Source organism: Dryobates pubescens, chromosome Z (assembly GCF_014839835.1).
Source record: "Dryobates pubescens isolate bDryPub1 chromosome Z, bDryPub1.pri, whole genome shotgun sequence".
Taxonomy (NCBI): domain Eukaryota; kingdom Metazoa; phylum Chordata; class Aves; order Piciformes; family Picidae; genus Dryobates; species Dryobates pubescens.
Genome location: NC_071657.1, coordinates 3,808,542 through 3,825,223, shown reverse-complemented (window position 1 = coordinate 3,825,223; position 16,682 = coordinate 3,808,542). Strand labels below are relative to the sequence as shown.

At 45.5% G+C, this 16,682-nt stretch overlaps 1 protein-coding gene across 1 annotated transcript; it reads left to right on the top strand.

The window, feature by feature from the left end:
- The first annotated feature begins 14,679 nt into the window (after positions 1–14,679).
- On the top strand, positions 14,680–16,263 carry LOC128899473 (inositol 1,4,5-trisphosphate receptor-interacting protein-like 1). Its single transcript, XM_054178767.1, has one exon. The coding sequence runs from the start codon at positions 14,680–14,682 to the stop codon at positions 16,261–16,263; it is 1,584 nt and encodes a 527-aa protein (XP_054034742.1).
- Positions 16,264–16,682: the final 419 nt, after the last annotated feature.

The window sequence follows — 16,682 nt, the reverse complement described above, 5'->3', positions numbered from 1 at the left end:
TACACAAGAACCTTTGTATATTTTGTCCTACTCCTTCCACCCTTTTTGCCTTCTTATTGTCTGCGTGATAATCTTTGTGAATGTTGTCCTACCCCTTCTACCTTTGTCTTGTAAAGAAGGCAGATCTTGATTTATCTGGTTTAGTGAGAAGCATCCCCTGGGTGCAGTTTTTAACCAAACAGTTGCACATAATTCCAAGTTAAACAAAAATTCCCTCCAAAGGAGAAGCAGATGCAATCCTATATTGAGCAATGGAAACCAAGTGAGTAAAGCCACTTGGCTTCCTTTTGAATGGGAATCACTGCTCGTGAAATGTATCACTGTGGCACAGTGCATTAGAGGTTGGAAGGGACCTCCAGAGATCATTGAGTCCAACAGCCCTGCCAAAGCACATCCTATTTCAGTCTATTAATGCATGCTTCCCATTATTCAAATGCATTGTTCTATACATTGATGGTTCTGAAGTTATATAAAACAATTTTGTACAGTTTCCTGTATACAGTTGCCTACTAGGTCAAAAATAAACCCAAACCCAAACCCAACAATCCAAACCCAAGTATATACCATTTAGAGTCAACTTCTGTTCAGATAAAATCCACCCAGCCAGAACAGGAATTTTGAGATTCTTTTACACTGCAGTGGTGAAGCTTTATTCAGCCAACTGAAAGACATAAAACCAAGAGTTCAATGACACAACCACTGGAATGTGCAGCTGTTGATGCATTGACCTTGACTGATTACCAGGTGCCTACTAAGATGCTCTATCACTGCCCCTCACCAACAGGACAGGGGTAGAAAATACAATAAAAAGCTCATGGGTCAAGATAAGGACAGGGAGGTCACTTTGAAGTCTGCAAAGTTGTTTCTACAACACTTGGTGAAAGGCCTTGAGCACAAGCCCTATGAGGAGAGGCTGAGGGAGCTGGGATTGTTTAGCCTGGAGGAGGCTCAGGGGAGACCTCATTGCTGTCTACAACTACCTGAAGGGAAGTTGTAGCCAGAAGGGGGTTGGTCTCTTCTCCCAGGCAACCCGCACCAGAACAAGAGGACACAGTCTCAAACTGTGCCAGGGGAGGTGTAGGCTGGAGGTGAGGAGAAAGTTCTTCCCAGACAGAGTTCTTAGCCATTGGAATGTGCTGCCCAGGGAGGTGGTGGAGTCACCGTCCCTGGAGGTGTTCAAGAGGGGATTGGACGTGGCACTTGGTGCCGTGGTTTAGTAGTCAAGAGGTCTTGGGTGACAGGTTGGACTTGATGATCTTTGAGGTCTTTTCCAACTTTATTGATTCTCTGATTGCACATTTTCTCACTCTTCTCTCACAGCTGTCCCTGAAAAGAGTATTTACACTTCCTTAAATATGTTACCCCAGAGGTGCTAGCAGTGCTGCTGACTGATTCAGGCTCCAGCAGTGGTGATCTGTCTTCGAGCCAGCTGTCATTTGCTTTACCAGACATAGGGAGAGCTTCTTATAGAAGCTATCTCTGCAGCCACACCTCCAAGCCTCACTTCTACTATCAAACCCTTGACATTTAGCACAGCTATGCAGGAAGATCCAGGAATTAATTTATACTCAGAATAAACCTTGGTAGAACAAGGTAGTATTTCTCATTTTACCATGAGGAAGGCCTGATGCAGAAGACAAGAATCCAGCTCTGGGAGATCCCCATGACACATTTTTGGAAGAAGCCTGACCTTGTAACTGTAAGGAATAAAGGAGATTCTTGGAAGTGAAACCATATAATAATAAAGATGTTCTTTTGTTTGTTTGTTTGGGTTTTCTTTCTTTGTTTGTTTTTTAATTCTTCCCTCAGGCTTTTGTGAGGGTAATGGCTTTATTTAGTTTGCTTCTGTGGGAAGATGCTGAACATTATTTATTTTATTAAGGCCTATTAACAAACTTATTCTTAATAAAATCCTGTCTTGCTTGGGCTTTGAAAATAGGCTGTAAAGCAAAAGATAGGCACTGAAGATGTTAGTATTTGACTACATTTTCAAGAGTCTTTTCAGTGAAAAAACCAGTCCCTGTGTCAACAAAGAGTGGTTTAGGGAAATGATGTGTGGTGCATGGTGGTTTAATTTCTAGAGGCAAGCATGGAAGTAAACACTACTTATTGAAAATTAAGTATCTTCTTTGATTTTTTTTGTTGGTTTGTTTCTCCCATTGTTTCAACAAAGAAAAAAAAGGAAAGGGAGAGGAGGAGGGGGAGGGGAAGGGAGAGGGGGAGGGGGAGGGGAAGGGGGAGAAACAACTCAGTAATAATGGACAGCTTGTGTTTAATTTACCAAAGTAGTTTGAGCATGTGTGGAAAAAGAAGGGAAGAACACATTGCAGGTTGAATGACAGCCAAACCCACAGGGAAAGAGAAACGAAGGTCAGTAATTTCAAGAACCCTTATTTAAAAAATGGAAACTTTTTTCTGCCCAGCCACTGGGAGGTGGCTAGCAAGTTGTCATTGAAGATGTCACAGTATGAAGCCTACCTCAAAGCACAACTCAGCTAAATGACACCTAGAGCACTTTCATCCAGTTTGAACTGATTCTATGGTTAGATTAATACAGCACTGTTAGATTATGTAATGTAACTGCTGCTAATGTCACAATTGCTGTAAGACATCTGGGGCATGAGGTCAGAATGAAGCAGAGACCTTGGGGACATCCACTAATGGACCTTTGGCTGGGGAAAAGCCAAAGAGATATAGGATAGGACCACATAGTTAGTGGGGCAATGTGTCCCAGACACCACAATGTATCACCTACACATTGGGGGTGGCCATTGGAAAACAGTAATCCCTTAGGAGGAGACAAAAAGTTGAGGACAGGAGTGGACAAAACTGAAAATGGGAGGAAAGATGACAGAACTATACCCAGAAGCAGTACAAAGTCAAAAGTAAAGTAGCAGAGCTGCCCAGGGAGCTGGTGGAGTCACCACCACGGGAAGTGTTTAAGAAGAGACTGGATAAAGCACTTGGTGCCATAGTTTAGTTGATTAGATGGTGTTGGGTGATGGGTTGGTCTTGATGATCTTGAAGGTCTTTTCCAACCTGGTTAATTCTATTCTATTCTAATGCTCTCAATGTGTGGTGTTTGGTAAGTGTATTTACCATGTCTTGTAGTATTCAATAGTAAAGGCACACCTAGTAATAAAGGGTGACTGGTGTACTGTGTCACTTTGACATTATACCTGAGCATCCATTTATCATTGTCACAATGTGCTCCCACTCTCCTCTTCCCCAGCATTTCCCTGTTCAAGTGATAACCACCTGTGGCTGCCATAATGGATTCATTTGGTCACGAGGGCTGCTACATATGTTTGCCACATTGATTTGGAGGAGACAGGTAAGAATAAAATAGCCAAGGGCTATCATGAACAAGGTGCCCACCTAACTACACTCTTGGACAATATCTGACTCCAGCCAAATCTGGAAGAAGCTAACTTCTCCAGTTGACCGTAGACATGACTGTAAACTAGTTACCTTAGTCCGTAAACAGTGGACAGTCCAGGACCCACTGAGCAACCCGAGTAGGGAGACCTTTCAAGGTTACTCCTCAAGGTACCACCACAACATATTCTCAGTGATCAACAGCATGCTAAACATTAAAATATTAGTTAATTTTATATGAAGGACTGATTGCACATATACAATCTGTTGGACATAAATCATTGACTAATGGGACGATGGAGACTGGAATCAATACAGCTGACCAGTATGATCGAGTATTGTTCCTTTACTGTTCCAGTATTGCAGGCCTATGGTGCAGGCCTACGGTGTGAGTATAGCACAGCAAAGCAAAGCACGGAAGAAGGGATAGGAAAGGCAGAAGTGTGTAGCAAGGGAACTTCTACAACTTAGACAAACTCGGAGTGCCTTGTTGGCATGGACTCATTGGTTCCCTAGGAGTGACCACACATCACACTACTAGAGATTATCGGTCCAACTACTGATGACACGCGAGGCTTGTTGATGCAGGTCCATGTCCTGTTGTCCCAAGACAACTTGCTGTGTTTATAGCTACCAGTGCCTTGTTTTAGTTACACGCTGCAGGCACAGCACTGTTTGGTACACTGCTAGCTGGCTCTGCACTCATGCTGAGCATGGCCTACCACCATCTCAGGCTCTAGGCCTGCACTGCCAGACTGCTCACACTGCTCGTCGCTGGCATTGCCACAATTGACCAAGTCTGGGACTGGGATTAGATCTAGCTGTACCTAGACCACTCTGTGAGAAGGGGTTTAGAGAGCAGAGGGGTCTTTCTGAACTGGATGGCTCAATGGGAAGGTCTCCTTGACAAATTTGTCTGACCCTGTCCTCTCTGTGCAGGAAATAACCAAGCGTACTTTGCCACCTATCTTATTTAACCACTGTCAGATCTATTATCAAACTTTGTTAAATTGATGTTTTCTATCAGTAAACATATCGATACTTCTCTCTTATGAGTGAAGTGTGCCACTACATCTGCAGCAACCATCAGCATGAGGCTTTCCATGCTTGTCACCTTCATCATCACATGGTGGCAGCCCCACAACACTGAGCGGCGGGTGGCATCTGCCCTCATATGTGGCATCACACCGTATGCTGCAACCCAGCACCTCTGCACAAGTGAAGGGCAGATGGTGGTCTCATTTTTGCTGCCACAGATAGCACATTGTTCTAACTAACTGAACTAATTACCATAAATAAATCACATTGCATTCCTATTGGAAAGCTTATCAGACAGTATTATTATAGCCTTTCTATTTGGGCCTGAGAACCTTATCTTCCCAGACCATGCTCCTGAAGTATATAATGTACCTTTCTGAGTGGGAACAAACTCCTTCCAAGGTTTGACTGAGAACTAGATTCACAAGAGTAATACCAATATTGTGGTACTCTTGAATATGAAATGTGATTTTATTATTGAATGGCTCATGATAAGGAGAGGAAAAGAAAGCATGCAACAGCAAAAATCTCCATAATTCTACTTCAATATACAGTATTTTAAAATAAAATACATAGCTCCTGAAAGATGTCAGCAGATTTCCAATCATTAGGCTAGGATGCAAATTTTCTATAGAGAATCTAGGAGACCTAAAACAAGAGCAATGTTTCAGAGTAAAGCATGAACGTTATGGTTCATTAAGGATCCATCCATTGCTCAATAAAACATTACCCTGTGTTATAAAAAGAATGCATCCCAAGGGTCACACTCTGCTTACTCTTATTAATGTTTGAATGTTATATTTACGATAATAATTTTTTTCTGAGCTAGTTTCTATGGGGATAGTAAAAAAATGATTGTATCCATAAAAAAACACAAAATGCTGTTTCAAGACGTTCAGCTTTTCCTTTCCACTGATATCTTGGCCAAATGTTCTGCCTATGCCATCAGGTTCATTAAGGAGGGAACAGTGTAACATTATACTACAAATTTAGCCCATTGCTTGGTGATTATAGTATGGTTTTTTTTTCTTAGGAATGGTGGAATTCATATTAATTCATACAGAGATTTCCTACTGCCTACTATTTTCTGTCTAGTTATCAAGCCACAGAGTACAGCCTTTTACCAGACAATATGGAGTAGAAAATTTGCAGTAAAGGGAATTGTCCTCTTTATCATAAAATATGCCATGTATTCCAGCTAAACAACTTGGAATTTATAGAAGCCAGATGCTCAGTTCCTATAAATCAGTTTAACTTTCCTTGAGATGGAGATAGAGCAGTTTGTTTTCACTTAGGAACTCACTAGCCACATATTTAAATGAGACAGAAAGACTTGGTTACAGAAATAGTGTCATTTAAATGGTGCTAGGGCAATTAATTTACCATTTCCATTCTCCGTGTTCAAGTCAGAATAAAAGTGGACAGGGTCACTGCAGTGCTTCTGTAGCCTACCTGAAACTTGTAAAATCTTTACTAATCCAATCATGCTGGAAGTATCTTAGCAGACATAAGGCCCCTGGTATTCCTCTAAATGTCTGGAATCTCAGTGGTGATTGATACATGGCTGGGTTATGGAGAACCCAGTTTGTTGACTGTGCATAATAATCGTGTCCAGGCGATTGCGGGGCCTAATGCAAAATGATTTCAAGAGGATGTCCTTATGACGAAGAACTGATGTGCCTGTTGGCAGAGTAAATCCAAGGACAAAATGCTGTGTATTTGCACAAAGTATTCAAGATGCAGAATGAAGATATAGCTGAGAAAAAGGAAAACTTTCACTACTTATTTTAATTTTTTTTCTGTCCTGAAACAAGCAGTGAGCTAAGCCCTGATTTTCAAATTTCAGTGAGGAGCATGAGAAAGGAAAAGTATGTGACAGTAACAGGAATTTGCCCAATCCAGCAAGAAAATGTAATATACACAAGGAAGCACAACTTGTATTACTTATGACTAAAGCAACAAAGGCTAAAAGGAATATGAAGGGAACAAGGAGGTTTTACTGAAGTACTTCAACAAGAAGAATGTGAACTTGCTACAAGAGTCCTGCTGATAAAAGACACATCAAATGCCGAGATGCTCAATGCTGCCTTCTCTCCGTCTTCACTACTGACAATGGCCTTTAGCAATGCTAGGGCCCTTAAGAACAGATGGAAAGTCTGGAATAAGAAAGGCTTACTCTTGGTGAAGAATGATTAAACTAGGGGGCAATTAAACAAACTGGACACATACAAATAGGTTGGCAGTCTTGGGGTGCACCCACCAGGGGTGAAGGAGCTGGCCCATGCAATTGTGAAGCCATTTGCAATTATGTTTGAAAGCTCATGGGATCTAAGGGAAGTCTTTAAGGACTGCAGGAGAGAAAATGTCACTTCTGTCTTCCAGAAGTCCAGGAAGAAAGATCAAAAAAACCCAACCCAGGCTGATAAGCATCACCTTGGTTGTAGAAAGCTGATGAAAGAACATCCTAGAAACCACTCTCAAACATACCAAGGATAAGACGGTGATGGATGTGTAACAGTGAAATCAGCAGCAGCAGAGAAATCATGCTTGACCAACCTGACTTGGAGAATGAGATGACCAGCTTGGTGTATGAGGGATGAAGAAGCAACGCTCTTTACCTTGCCTTTAAATCTGGTCCCTCTGGAGGTCTGAAAGTGTTTAGGTGCTGCTGGTTAGGAGAAGTTTGTTTTGAGGCAGTAACAGTTAACAGTGCTTCAAGTCCCACTGGAGACAAGTGTTTTGACCTTCTATTTAGAGAGGTATTAACATTATTCCAAAAAGACAGAGCAGGAGTGGAAAATTTTAACATTCTTAAGTACACAGTATCTGAAATGACCTTCTATTGCACAGCCATAAGGGTTTCAAAGGAACTTGAAAAAGTGATTGTGTGTTTATGGGGAAGAGCTTTTCCCAGAAGTTTCATCTGAAGAAGTTGAAAGGTGAGATTAATTTAACCTAACTTCTTAACCTAAGAGGGATCATCATCTTTCCTGATTGTCATCCACCTATCCTAATCAGTCCTCTGGCTTTCTGCATTTAAGGGATTTTTCAAGACACTACAAAAGCTGAAAATCAGTGGCTCTCATTCTCTGCCAAGGTTCCCTTCCTATACTGGAATAGTAAGTCCAAGAAATTCAGAAAGCAATACTGCTAAAATGGAAACAGGCCTGGCAGTTCTTTCTGATCCAAAGGTTTGCATAACATAATTTTCACTGCAAGAGAAGATAAGCTACACTCCCAGGCACCTGTGCTGATGGTAAGACTGTATGAACAATTTCTAGCACCTGTACTGATATTAAGCCTGTAGGAACAATTTCTGGGAGGGTAAAATGGAGATTTGTACCTTGAACAACAGACATTGTGACTGAAGAGCACAGAATGCCCTAGAACTCTGTTCTTACTTAATAATACAAGTTGAAACAAACAAAACAATTTAAAATGGCACCAGATTTACTACCTTTTGTATTCTAAAACCCAAAAGATGGAATATAGGAAAGAATCATAGAATGCCTTGGGTTGGAAGGGACCTTTTGAGGTCATCTAGTCCAACCCCCGCTGCAGTAAGCAGGGCCATCCCCAATTAGATCAGGTTGCTCAGCCCCTCATCAAGTCTGACACATGGCCATTTTAGGCAGGGGTCTGAAAGAACACAGTAGTGTATGCTTTTTGAGTGTGCACGTGGCAGTGTTTCCAGACATCCAAAGTATAAAGAAACTACTTTGCTGGTGTGATTTTATTCGCAATTAAAGCAAGGTCAAATCAATCAACCACAAGCACCTTCTGAGGTTCAGAATAGCTTTGGGTAACTTTCCACGTTATTTAGAAATCCAAGTAACTGAGAACTCTTTAAAAGAAAAAAAAACTTCCATGATATCATAGGTTAAGCTTGAGACAACAAAGCGACCGGGATCTCACAGGGACTCGTGGTGTACGACCGGCTGCCCGAGAGCCAGCAACATGTCCTCGCAACTAATACGGCCAGGGGCATTCTGGGCTACATTCATTAGAGTGACCAGCCAGTCTAGGGAGAGCCTCTTCCCCTGCTAGTCTGCCCTGGCAAGGCCTCATCTGATATACTGCATCCAGTTCCCAGTTCAAGGACAAGGAGCTACTCGAGAGATCCCAGCACAGGGACACAGAGATGACGAGGAAGATGGAGTCTCTCTCTACTGAGGAAAGGGTAAGACTGGGTGGTGTGGAGTCTCTGCCTCTGGAGGCATTCAAAACCTACCCGGATGTGCTGCTGTGTGGTTTACTGTAGGCGATCCGCTGTAGGTGACCCGCGGCCGGCGGCGTGGCTCAGACCCACCGCAACAGCGCCACCGAAACGCCCACGCGCACGCTGCCGCCGCACAGCTCCGGCAGCTCAGTCCCCGCGCCGCAAGGGCTGATGGGGGAGCGGCAACTTGCGGGCGGCCACGTGTGAGCGAGGCGCGGGGCGGCTCGGCTCGGCAAGGCCGGCAGAGCGGGCCCCATCGCGCTGTTCCCTCTGCTGCGCACCGCTCGGCACCGCCCACCAGCTCCGCACTATCTGCCCCCCACCCACCCCTCCTCCCCTCTGCTCCTGTCCCGCTGCGCCCTGCCCACACGGCCCGGACTGCCCTCTTGCCCGTGCTGCTCTACTTGCTCGGGTTTGGACTGCTCGCACTGCTCCGTTTTCGTTGATGCAGCCGTGTCCGCCTGCCACAAAGAATTTGGGACTGTTCCTGTGCTAATCCTACCATCTGAATCTAGGGAAATGATGAGATCTCTTCCTTCGCTCCTTGATTCGTTTTCTCACTGCCCGTTTCTACTGTTCCCTCTCCTTCGTTTTCCCGTTCTCACCGTCCTCCGGACCCATCTAATAAACGCAGTTCATCAGCCATTTGGCGTCGCTTGGCCTTTATTTACTCCGAGGGGGATTCTTTGACCTAGCACGAGCCGCCTTGCTGGCCAGAGTTGGTACAGGATAACCGGGTAGTAACAGTGCCAAGTCTTTCTCTCCAGAGTTGCTCTCCAGCAGAGCAGCCCCCAGCCAGTACTAGTGGATGGGGTTCTTGCCCAGGTGCGGGCCATTATGCTTGCCCTTAGGTTTCTCCCTGCCCAGTTCTCCAGGTCGTGCTGAATTGTAGCACAGCCATTAGTGGTAGTCTGCCTGAGGATGTACTGACTGACTGAAAGTTTTCTATCTATTTGAGGTAGAGGGAAAGTTATTCTGAGGAGCTTCTTTTCTGGACTATCCACTGCAATACGAGGTGAGAAGCGACTGTTTTGTGACCTCGTGTGACCATACAAGCCCGGCTAAAGATTGCTGGGACTCTGATGCCATGGAGTCAAGAGAAGCCATTTGGGATCTGTAGGCCATTTGTGGATGGACAGTGGGTGGAATATGAGTTGTACATCGAAAACTGATAACTGAAGTTCTGGGAAGCCAGTGGCATCCTTTCACCGCTAAAAGTGTGTGACACTTTTAGTAGCAGGATTGCTCACGTGTGTGTGCTTTATTTTCTCTGATAACAGTTATAAAACATTCCTGCCAGAACAATTTCCCTCACATGGATTCCTAAAGCAGCTATAAAACTTTGCAATATATAATTAATGCTACTTAAAATTAGTTTTCTTTTATTTGATTCTTTTTCTTTCAGTAGTGGTCTAAGGAATCAAAAGAACTCAAAACACAAAAGGCACATGCCTGCATTAGTAGAGACAACAAAAATGGTCTAATATTGGAACAAAGAAACACTATTTATCTTCCTCTCAGCAGAGAGGTTACTTGGTTTCATCTTGGATGGGGATTTTACTACAGCAAAGCTATTTGACTCACTCTCCAGTGTAACTAAAATTAACTTGGCAGTAAAGTCTGAAGGTCTCCCTTTCCTGTGAAGATTCCTAATTTTTGTTTATGTTGTAGGGTCTCAGCTGGGAGACATCTGTCACATTTTGTTTCACTGGGTCAATAGGATCAACTTTACCAGCTTAGATGGAGAGGAAGAAATGCAATGTGTTGAGTTCACCTCACTTCATCACGAGTTGTCTAGATGTAGTTGCCCCTGATATCTGTTCAGTCAACACAGACAGCTGCTTTCCGGAGCAAGGTTCAACTTTCAGCAACTTCAACAAGGACAATTTTAAGAACCTTCCAGCACAAATATATTTTCAAAACTTTGACCTTATCCTGGATTTAACTTAGTATAAGCCAAATATAAAAATGAGAAGAATGAAATGAAGTTACACCTTATTTTGTGTTCATCACATTAATCACTTTGTTCTACACTGTTTGTGTGAATTGACATAAGAGACACCAATGTGCAGGACAGTAGCCAGACTTGATGCATTACAATAGTTTTAAATCAGAAATGCTCAGGCTAAAACTCATTAATACTTCTGTTCCTATTCAGTGCACCAACATAATTCAGTGCTTCTCCCTCCTCATCTCCATGTGCACATCACAGATTTATCACCCAATTTTTAAGCCTCTACTCCAGTTACTATAGAGTCCTGAATGCTATTGAATATAGAAGACTACAAAACCAGGAAAACATTGAATCTGATGAGCCTGTTGGTTTGCAGGCTTGTGCATTGCTTTGTTTAGTTTTGTTTTCCTCTCAGCTGCAATGCAAATTTTAGGGTGTTCCTAACATCTAATTTAAAATGTCTACATTTCTGCTCTTCACAAAATAGAAACTCTTGGCAGTCAAGAGAGACATCAGAGAAGTAGAAGCTTAAGTAAGTCATCAGTGTAAGCTGAAGCACAACCATCAGCAAAAGTAGAAGCAAAGAGGAGAAATACAACTTTTTAACTGTATTAGCCTTTAGATAGAGGCATATAGTGACCAGAATTCAGTAACTCAACAGTGATAATTGCAAAATGCTGTTTATTACAGGAAGTTTCAAGGCTAAAGAACAACAACTAATATGTGAGAGAATTTGCCTTGGTTTACCCATCTGTTTAGAATAGGATAGCATAGAATAGAATAGAATAGAATAGAATAGAATAGAATAGAATAGAATAGAATAGAATAGAATAGAATAGAATAGAATAGAATAGACCAGGTTGGAAGAGACCTTTGAGATTATCGTATCCAACCTATTATCCAACACCACCCAATCAACTAAACCATGCAACCAAGCATCCTATCAAGTCTCCTCCTAAACACCTCCAATGATGGTGTCTCCACCACCTCCATGGGCAGCCCATTCCAATGGGCAATCACTCTCTCTATGTAGAAGTTCTTCCTAACCTCCAACCTACACCTGCCCTGGTGCAGCTTGAGACTGTGTCCTCTTGTTCTGGTGCTGGTTGCCTGGGAGAAGAGACCAACCTCCACCTTTCTAGAACCTTCCTTCAGGTAGTTGTGGAGAGTCTGTTTGGTCATAACAAGCCCATGCAGTGCAACAGGCTAGGGTTAAAGTGGTTGGAGAGCAGCCAGGCAGAAAGGGACCTGGGGGTACTGGTTGACAGCTGACTGAAGATGAGCCAGCAGTGTGCCCAGGCGGCCAAAAAGGCCAATGGCATCCTGGCCTGTATCAGGAACAGTGTGGCCAGCAAGAGCAGGGAAGTCATTGTGCCCCTGTACACTGCACTGGTTAGCCCACACCTTGAGCACTGTGCCCAGTTCTGGGCCCCTCATTTTAAGAAGGACATTGAGACACTTGAATGTGTCCAGAGAAGGGCAACGAGGCTGGGGAGAGGTCTCGAGCACAAGCCCTATGAGGAGAGGCTAAGGGAGCTGGGATTGTTTAGCCTGGAGAAGAGGAGGCTCAGGGGAGACCTTTCTGCTGTCTACAACTGCCTGATGGGATTGGACGTGACGCTTGGTGCCATGGTCTAGTCATGAGGTCTTGGGTGACAGGTTGGATTTGATGATCTTTGAGGTCTCTTCCAATCTTGGTGATTCTGTGATTCTGAAAAGGAATGGGCATGGAAGCGAAATGTGAAAGATATTATGGAACAAGTGCTTCTAATCCAGACAATCTGTCCAGTGAATTTGTTTAGAATAATCTTTTGTTTTCCATTTCACACCCAATAGTGAATTATTTATGTTTTTCTACTTTTCTGCTGGAAATCTGCAGCTAAATTTTAAATGTGTAGCCTGAAACTGCCACAGGTTGCTGACTGCTCACTCATACCTATTTTTTTTCTTACTGCTTCTAGCCTGATATAAACTGTTAGTCAGTCCACACAAGCTCTCCAATCAAGCCTGGAAATGTTTCCTTTCTCTTGTCTCACTATGGCCCTTTTTGTGGCAAGAATCTCCACAAGTGGCTTAAGAGTAGCAGGGGTCAGGAAAAAAATGCTCTTTTCCATGAGGGTCTGTGGTTTAACTTGCATCTCTTCTGAAGTGACAGAAGCATCTTCAGGGACACCACTAAAGGAGCCATCTGCACCCTCAAGAAAATCAGCTGATTATCCAGGGCTAGTACTGACAGAATTCTGGACTGATGCTGCGGAAGAGGCCATTGTTAGGAGGCTTGTGAGAGAGACTCCAGTCATCACCTGGACACTGACCACCCCAGCCTCTTCCAGGCCTTCCACTCCTTCCTCTGTGCACAGCTGTAAGTTAACGTTGTGCTTGTGCTTTGTTTTAGTGGGAAACACGGGCATAGGTTGCTGACTGCTCAGCTGCCACAGAGGCAGGCTGAGCACGCTGCAGAAGAGCTGAGGTGGTGGGCTCATGCTTCACCAGTTCTGAGACATGTAAGGTTCCCTGCCCGGCCTATGCATCTGCCATGGGGCAATCCCAAGAACTTCTGTCCTTCCACAGCTTTACCACCATTGCCTGTGCAGGCAGAAAGTGTGAAGTGGGTTCCGAGGTGGGGAGTCATAGGCAAAGCAAGGCCTTGGAGCCCTACAGCCTGACCCTTGGGCAAGGCCAGTGAGGTGGCAAGATCTTCCATGAGTGTGGTTGCAATTCAAGGCGCACACTCACTCTGTCTCTGCCATGCTTTGGAGAAGCAGGGCACTAACAGCAGTTGTGCAGTGGAAGAGGTGCTCTCATAGCTGCATTTTGGGACACCTGAAGGGGAAATCCAATGAGAATGTAAGGCCAAAGACTGCCAAGGTCTTTGATCATGCTGCCTCCTGCTGCCAGGCCCCATCCTGCCATCCCATGCCACACCACCAGCATGCCACCATTTGTGTTATGAAGGCACCAAGAGCACAGCCACAACCACATGAGAGAGGCCAGCACCAAGGGAGATGATTCCAGCTCTGTGGATGGCATCTGAAGGAGCAACAGCAGGTCCCAGGATCATGTCATCTGATCTGACTTTCTGTAAGGCTCTTTGAGGTCTCTCTGCCTGGGAAGAGGAGACCCTGGGCACCACAACCTCCATGTTGGCTTTGCACTTTGTAGGGGTCAGGGCTTTGGCTGCCTTGGGTGGCTGTGAGTCACTGAACAGAGCCAGTGGGCGTGGCCAGTGGGCGTGGCTGCCTTGGATGGCTGTGAGTCACTGGACTGGGCCAGTGCATGTGGCCAGTGGTCCTGGCAACTCCATCCTGTGTGGTTTGTGACATCACAATGGGTGAGCAGCTATAACTGCGGCACTGGGCAGCAGTGCCTCAGTAGAGCTTCGGCTAACGGTAAGTGTGGGTGTAGGGAGGGGAGGGTGGATGAGAGCCAAGGCAGAGGGGTAGCTCCCTGGGGCATAGGAGGCCTCACCCTGCACTAAGGTGTCGGGACGATGGCAAGGGAAGACAAGTGGCAATCAATATGATTGATAAGCAAGCTCCAACTTTATTGTTCAAATGCACACCTTACAGAGCATCTCAGCTAAATAAGCACAGATGTCATTATTCCATTGGCTATTGGTTCAGGGTTACAATATAATATCCAGCCTCCTTGCGGTTAGGTCTACGTGCAATTTCACAACCTCCTCTCTAACTAGTTCTTTGTTTCACATACACTTTGTTTCACATGCTGTTATCCTGTGCACAGCTGCAAGCACATCCACAAAGCTATGGTGACCTTGCTGCATCAGCACATCATCCAACTGTGAGCAGTAAACAACAAGATGGAGAACGGCCTACACACTTTGTTCAAACACTTGTTCCGTAGAACCATGTCCCTGAGATTCAAGCCATTCCTCAACACTAAGGCACCAGGTGCTCAGAGTAGCACCCTGAAGCTGGGGCTGGATGCAGACCCTTGCAGCATCCCAGCTGCCTGCCTCCCTTGAGGTCTTACCTGACCCTAATTATCTGCTATTTCCGTGCTTGGTCTCCACCACTAATTCCATTATTCCAGCCCCACTGAATCCCTTCTCTCCTTTCTCCTGCAGGCCATGGCTGCTACAAAGCTCCTAGCTTTGCTTCTGCAAGGCCTAATCCTGTTCTCAGTGAAGGTTCATGAGAAGCCGGATGAGGCCGCATGGAAGCGCATGGAGGAGCGGGAGAAGGAGATGAAGCAGGAGATGACTCATCTGATGGAGGAGATGGAGAGGAGAAGCCGACCTCAGTGGAGCCTGGTGCCCATGATCCAGCAGCAGAGGCCTCAGGGGCAGATCATCACAGCCTGGGAAGCTGTGCTCTTTGCTGCCATTGCTGGAGTGCTACTTCTCCTGTTTTGCCTCTGCTGGTGGCTCAGGAAAAGATGCCCTGAGGCAGACTCAGCCCGAACCAAGGAGGACGTCTTGGCCATCAGCATGGATGAAGAAAATGAGGAAGGAAGAGCTCTAGAAGGTCTGGAAGAGGAGAAGTTATCAGACATGATTTTTGACAGGTCCATCAAGTGGCCTGTGCAGAAAATCATCTCCAGGAGACTGGTGGTGAAGGGGCTGGTGGATAAGCTGCTGCACAACTTGCGAATGCGCCTGTCAAATAGTTTCTGGCCAGAGCTGCAGAATGCCATTGGTGTGGGCAGTGGCTTCGAAGGATGGAGTCCCGATGAAGCTGATCGTGTTATCTACCACCTACTTCTGCCCCTGAAGCCACCCATTGGACACAGGTTCCACCTGGAGCCACTAGGGAGCAGGCAGCAGATTCCAGGCAGGGACTGCCGCATCCGTGTGGAGCTGGAATGCACCTGTGGAGGACTGAAGGCGCTGTGCTTCCTCCACCGTCCTGAGAACCAGATGCCTAAGGTCCTGGACATCCTCTGCACCAACTCATACCTTGATGTGGCTAAACTCGCCCGCTGGTTCAAGGGTTTGGTGAAGAAAGCCTGGGTGACATTGCTTGAGTCACGTCACTACGAGATGAAGGTGCTGCCCGACAGCCAGACCTCCTGCCTGATGCAGCTGAAAAGTCACTCCGGAGACACCTTCATGCTTGACATCTTGTTTGGGGTACAGCAAGGTGCCTCAGATATCTTCTTCAGCAGCCCCCCTAGAGCAGACAGCAACACCCCAAGCACAATTTGGGCAGAGAGCTACCTTGTGGCAGAGAGGAAGTTCTTCATCCAAATAGCCGAAGAGGTTCCATATGGCAGCTACCACCTCAAGTGCCTACACCTCTGCACCACCATAATGAAGGGCACAGTCTTTACCCCTGATATGATCAAGACAGTTTTCATGCACGTCCTCAACACCACCCCCGTGTCAGGCTGGCGCGGAGGGGACTGCCTCATGCGCATGGCAGATGTCATGAGGTACCTGCACTACGCTCTGGAAGAGAAGCAGCTCGACAGCTTCTTCTTTGGTAATGCAAACGTGCCCGAGGAGATCATCTTGCCTCCAGACTTCAGAAGATCTAAGCCACCCAACCTCTTTGCGCATCTGGTGCAAGATCAGGCTGCCTACACAGAGGCATTGAGACAGGTTGAGGAGATTGAGGAGGAGCTTTTGGAGAGAGTGATCCCAGGGATCCTAAAGGAAGAGGCGTGCATGGAGCTGTGCCTCAGGAGCTGTATGTCAGCACCTGGAGACTGAGCAGCCTTTCCTCCTCCGTGCCCTCAGTGTCTTCTGGGAACTTTCCCCTCTGTACATAGTGGTAAGTACATGTTATTTGAGCAAATGCTTCAGCTGTGTCTGTGTTTTGCTTTGTTGGGAAACGTGGCCATAGTTTTGCTGACTGCTCTCCTCCCCCAGAGTCAGGATGAGCACGTTGGCAGAAGAGCTGATGTGGTAGGCTTTGGTTTCTCTAACTCTTTTACTAAGGCTTCTGCCATGGGGCAATCACAAGAAGTTCTACCCCTTGACAGTTCTGCACATTGCCTCTTCAGGCACAAAGTGTGAAGGGTGTTTTCTTGGTGTATTGTGGGAAGTCATAGGCAAAGTGAGCCCTTTTGCCCTACAGCATTACCCTTGGGCAACCCCAGTCAGGTGGCAAGATCTTTGATCAGCGTGGT

Bases quoted from the DNA above. Each gene is read 5' to 3' on its own strand.
- LOC128899473 (XM_054178767.1), top strand. From the start codon at position 14,680: ATGGCTGCTACAAAGCTCCTAGCTTTGCTTCTGCAAGGCCTAATCCTG.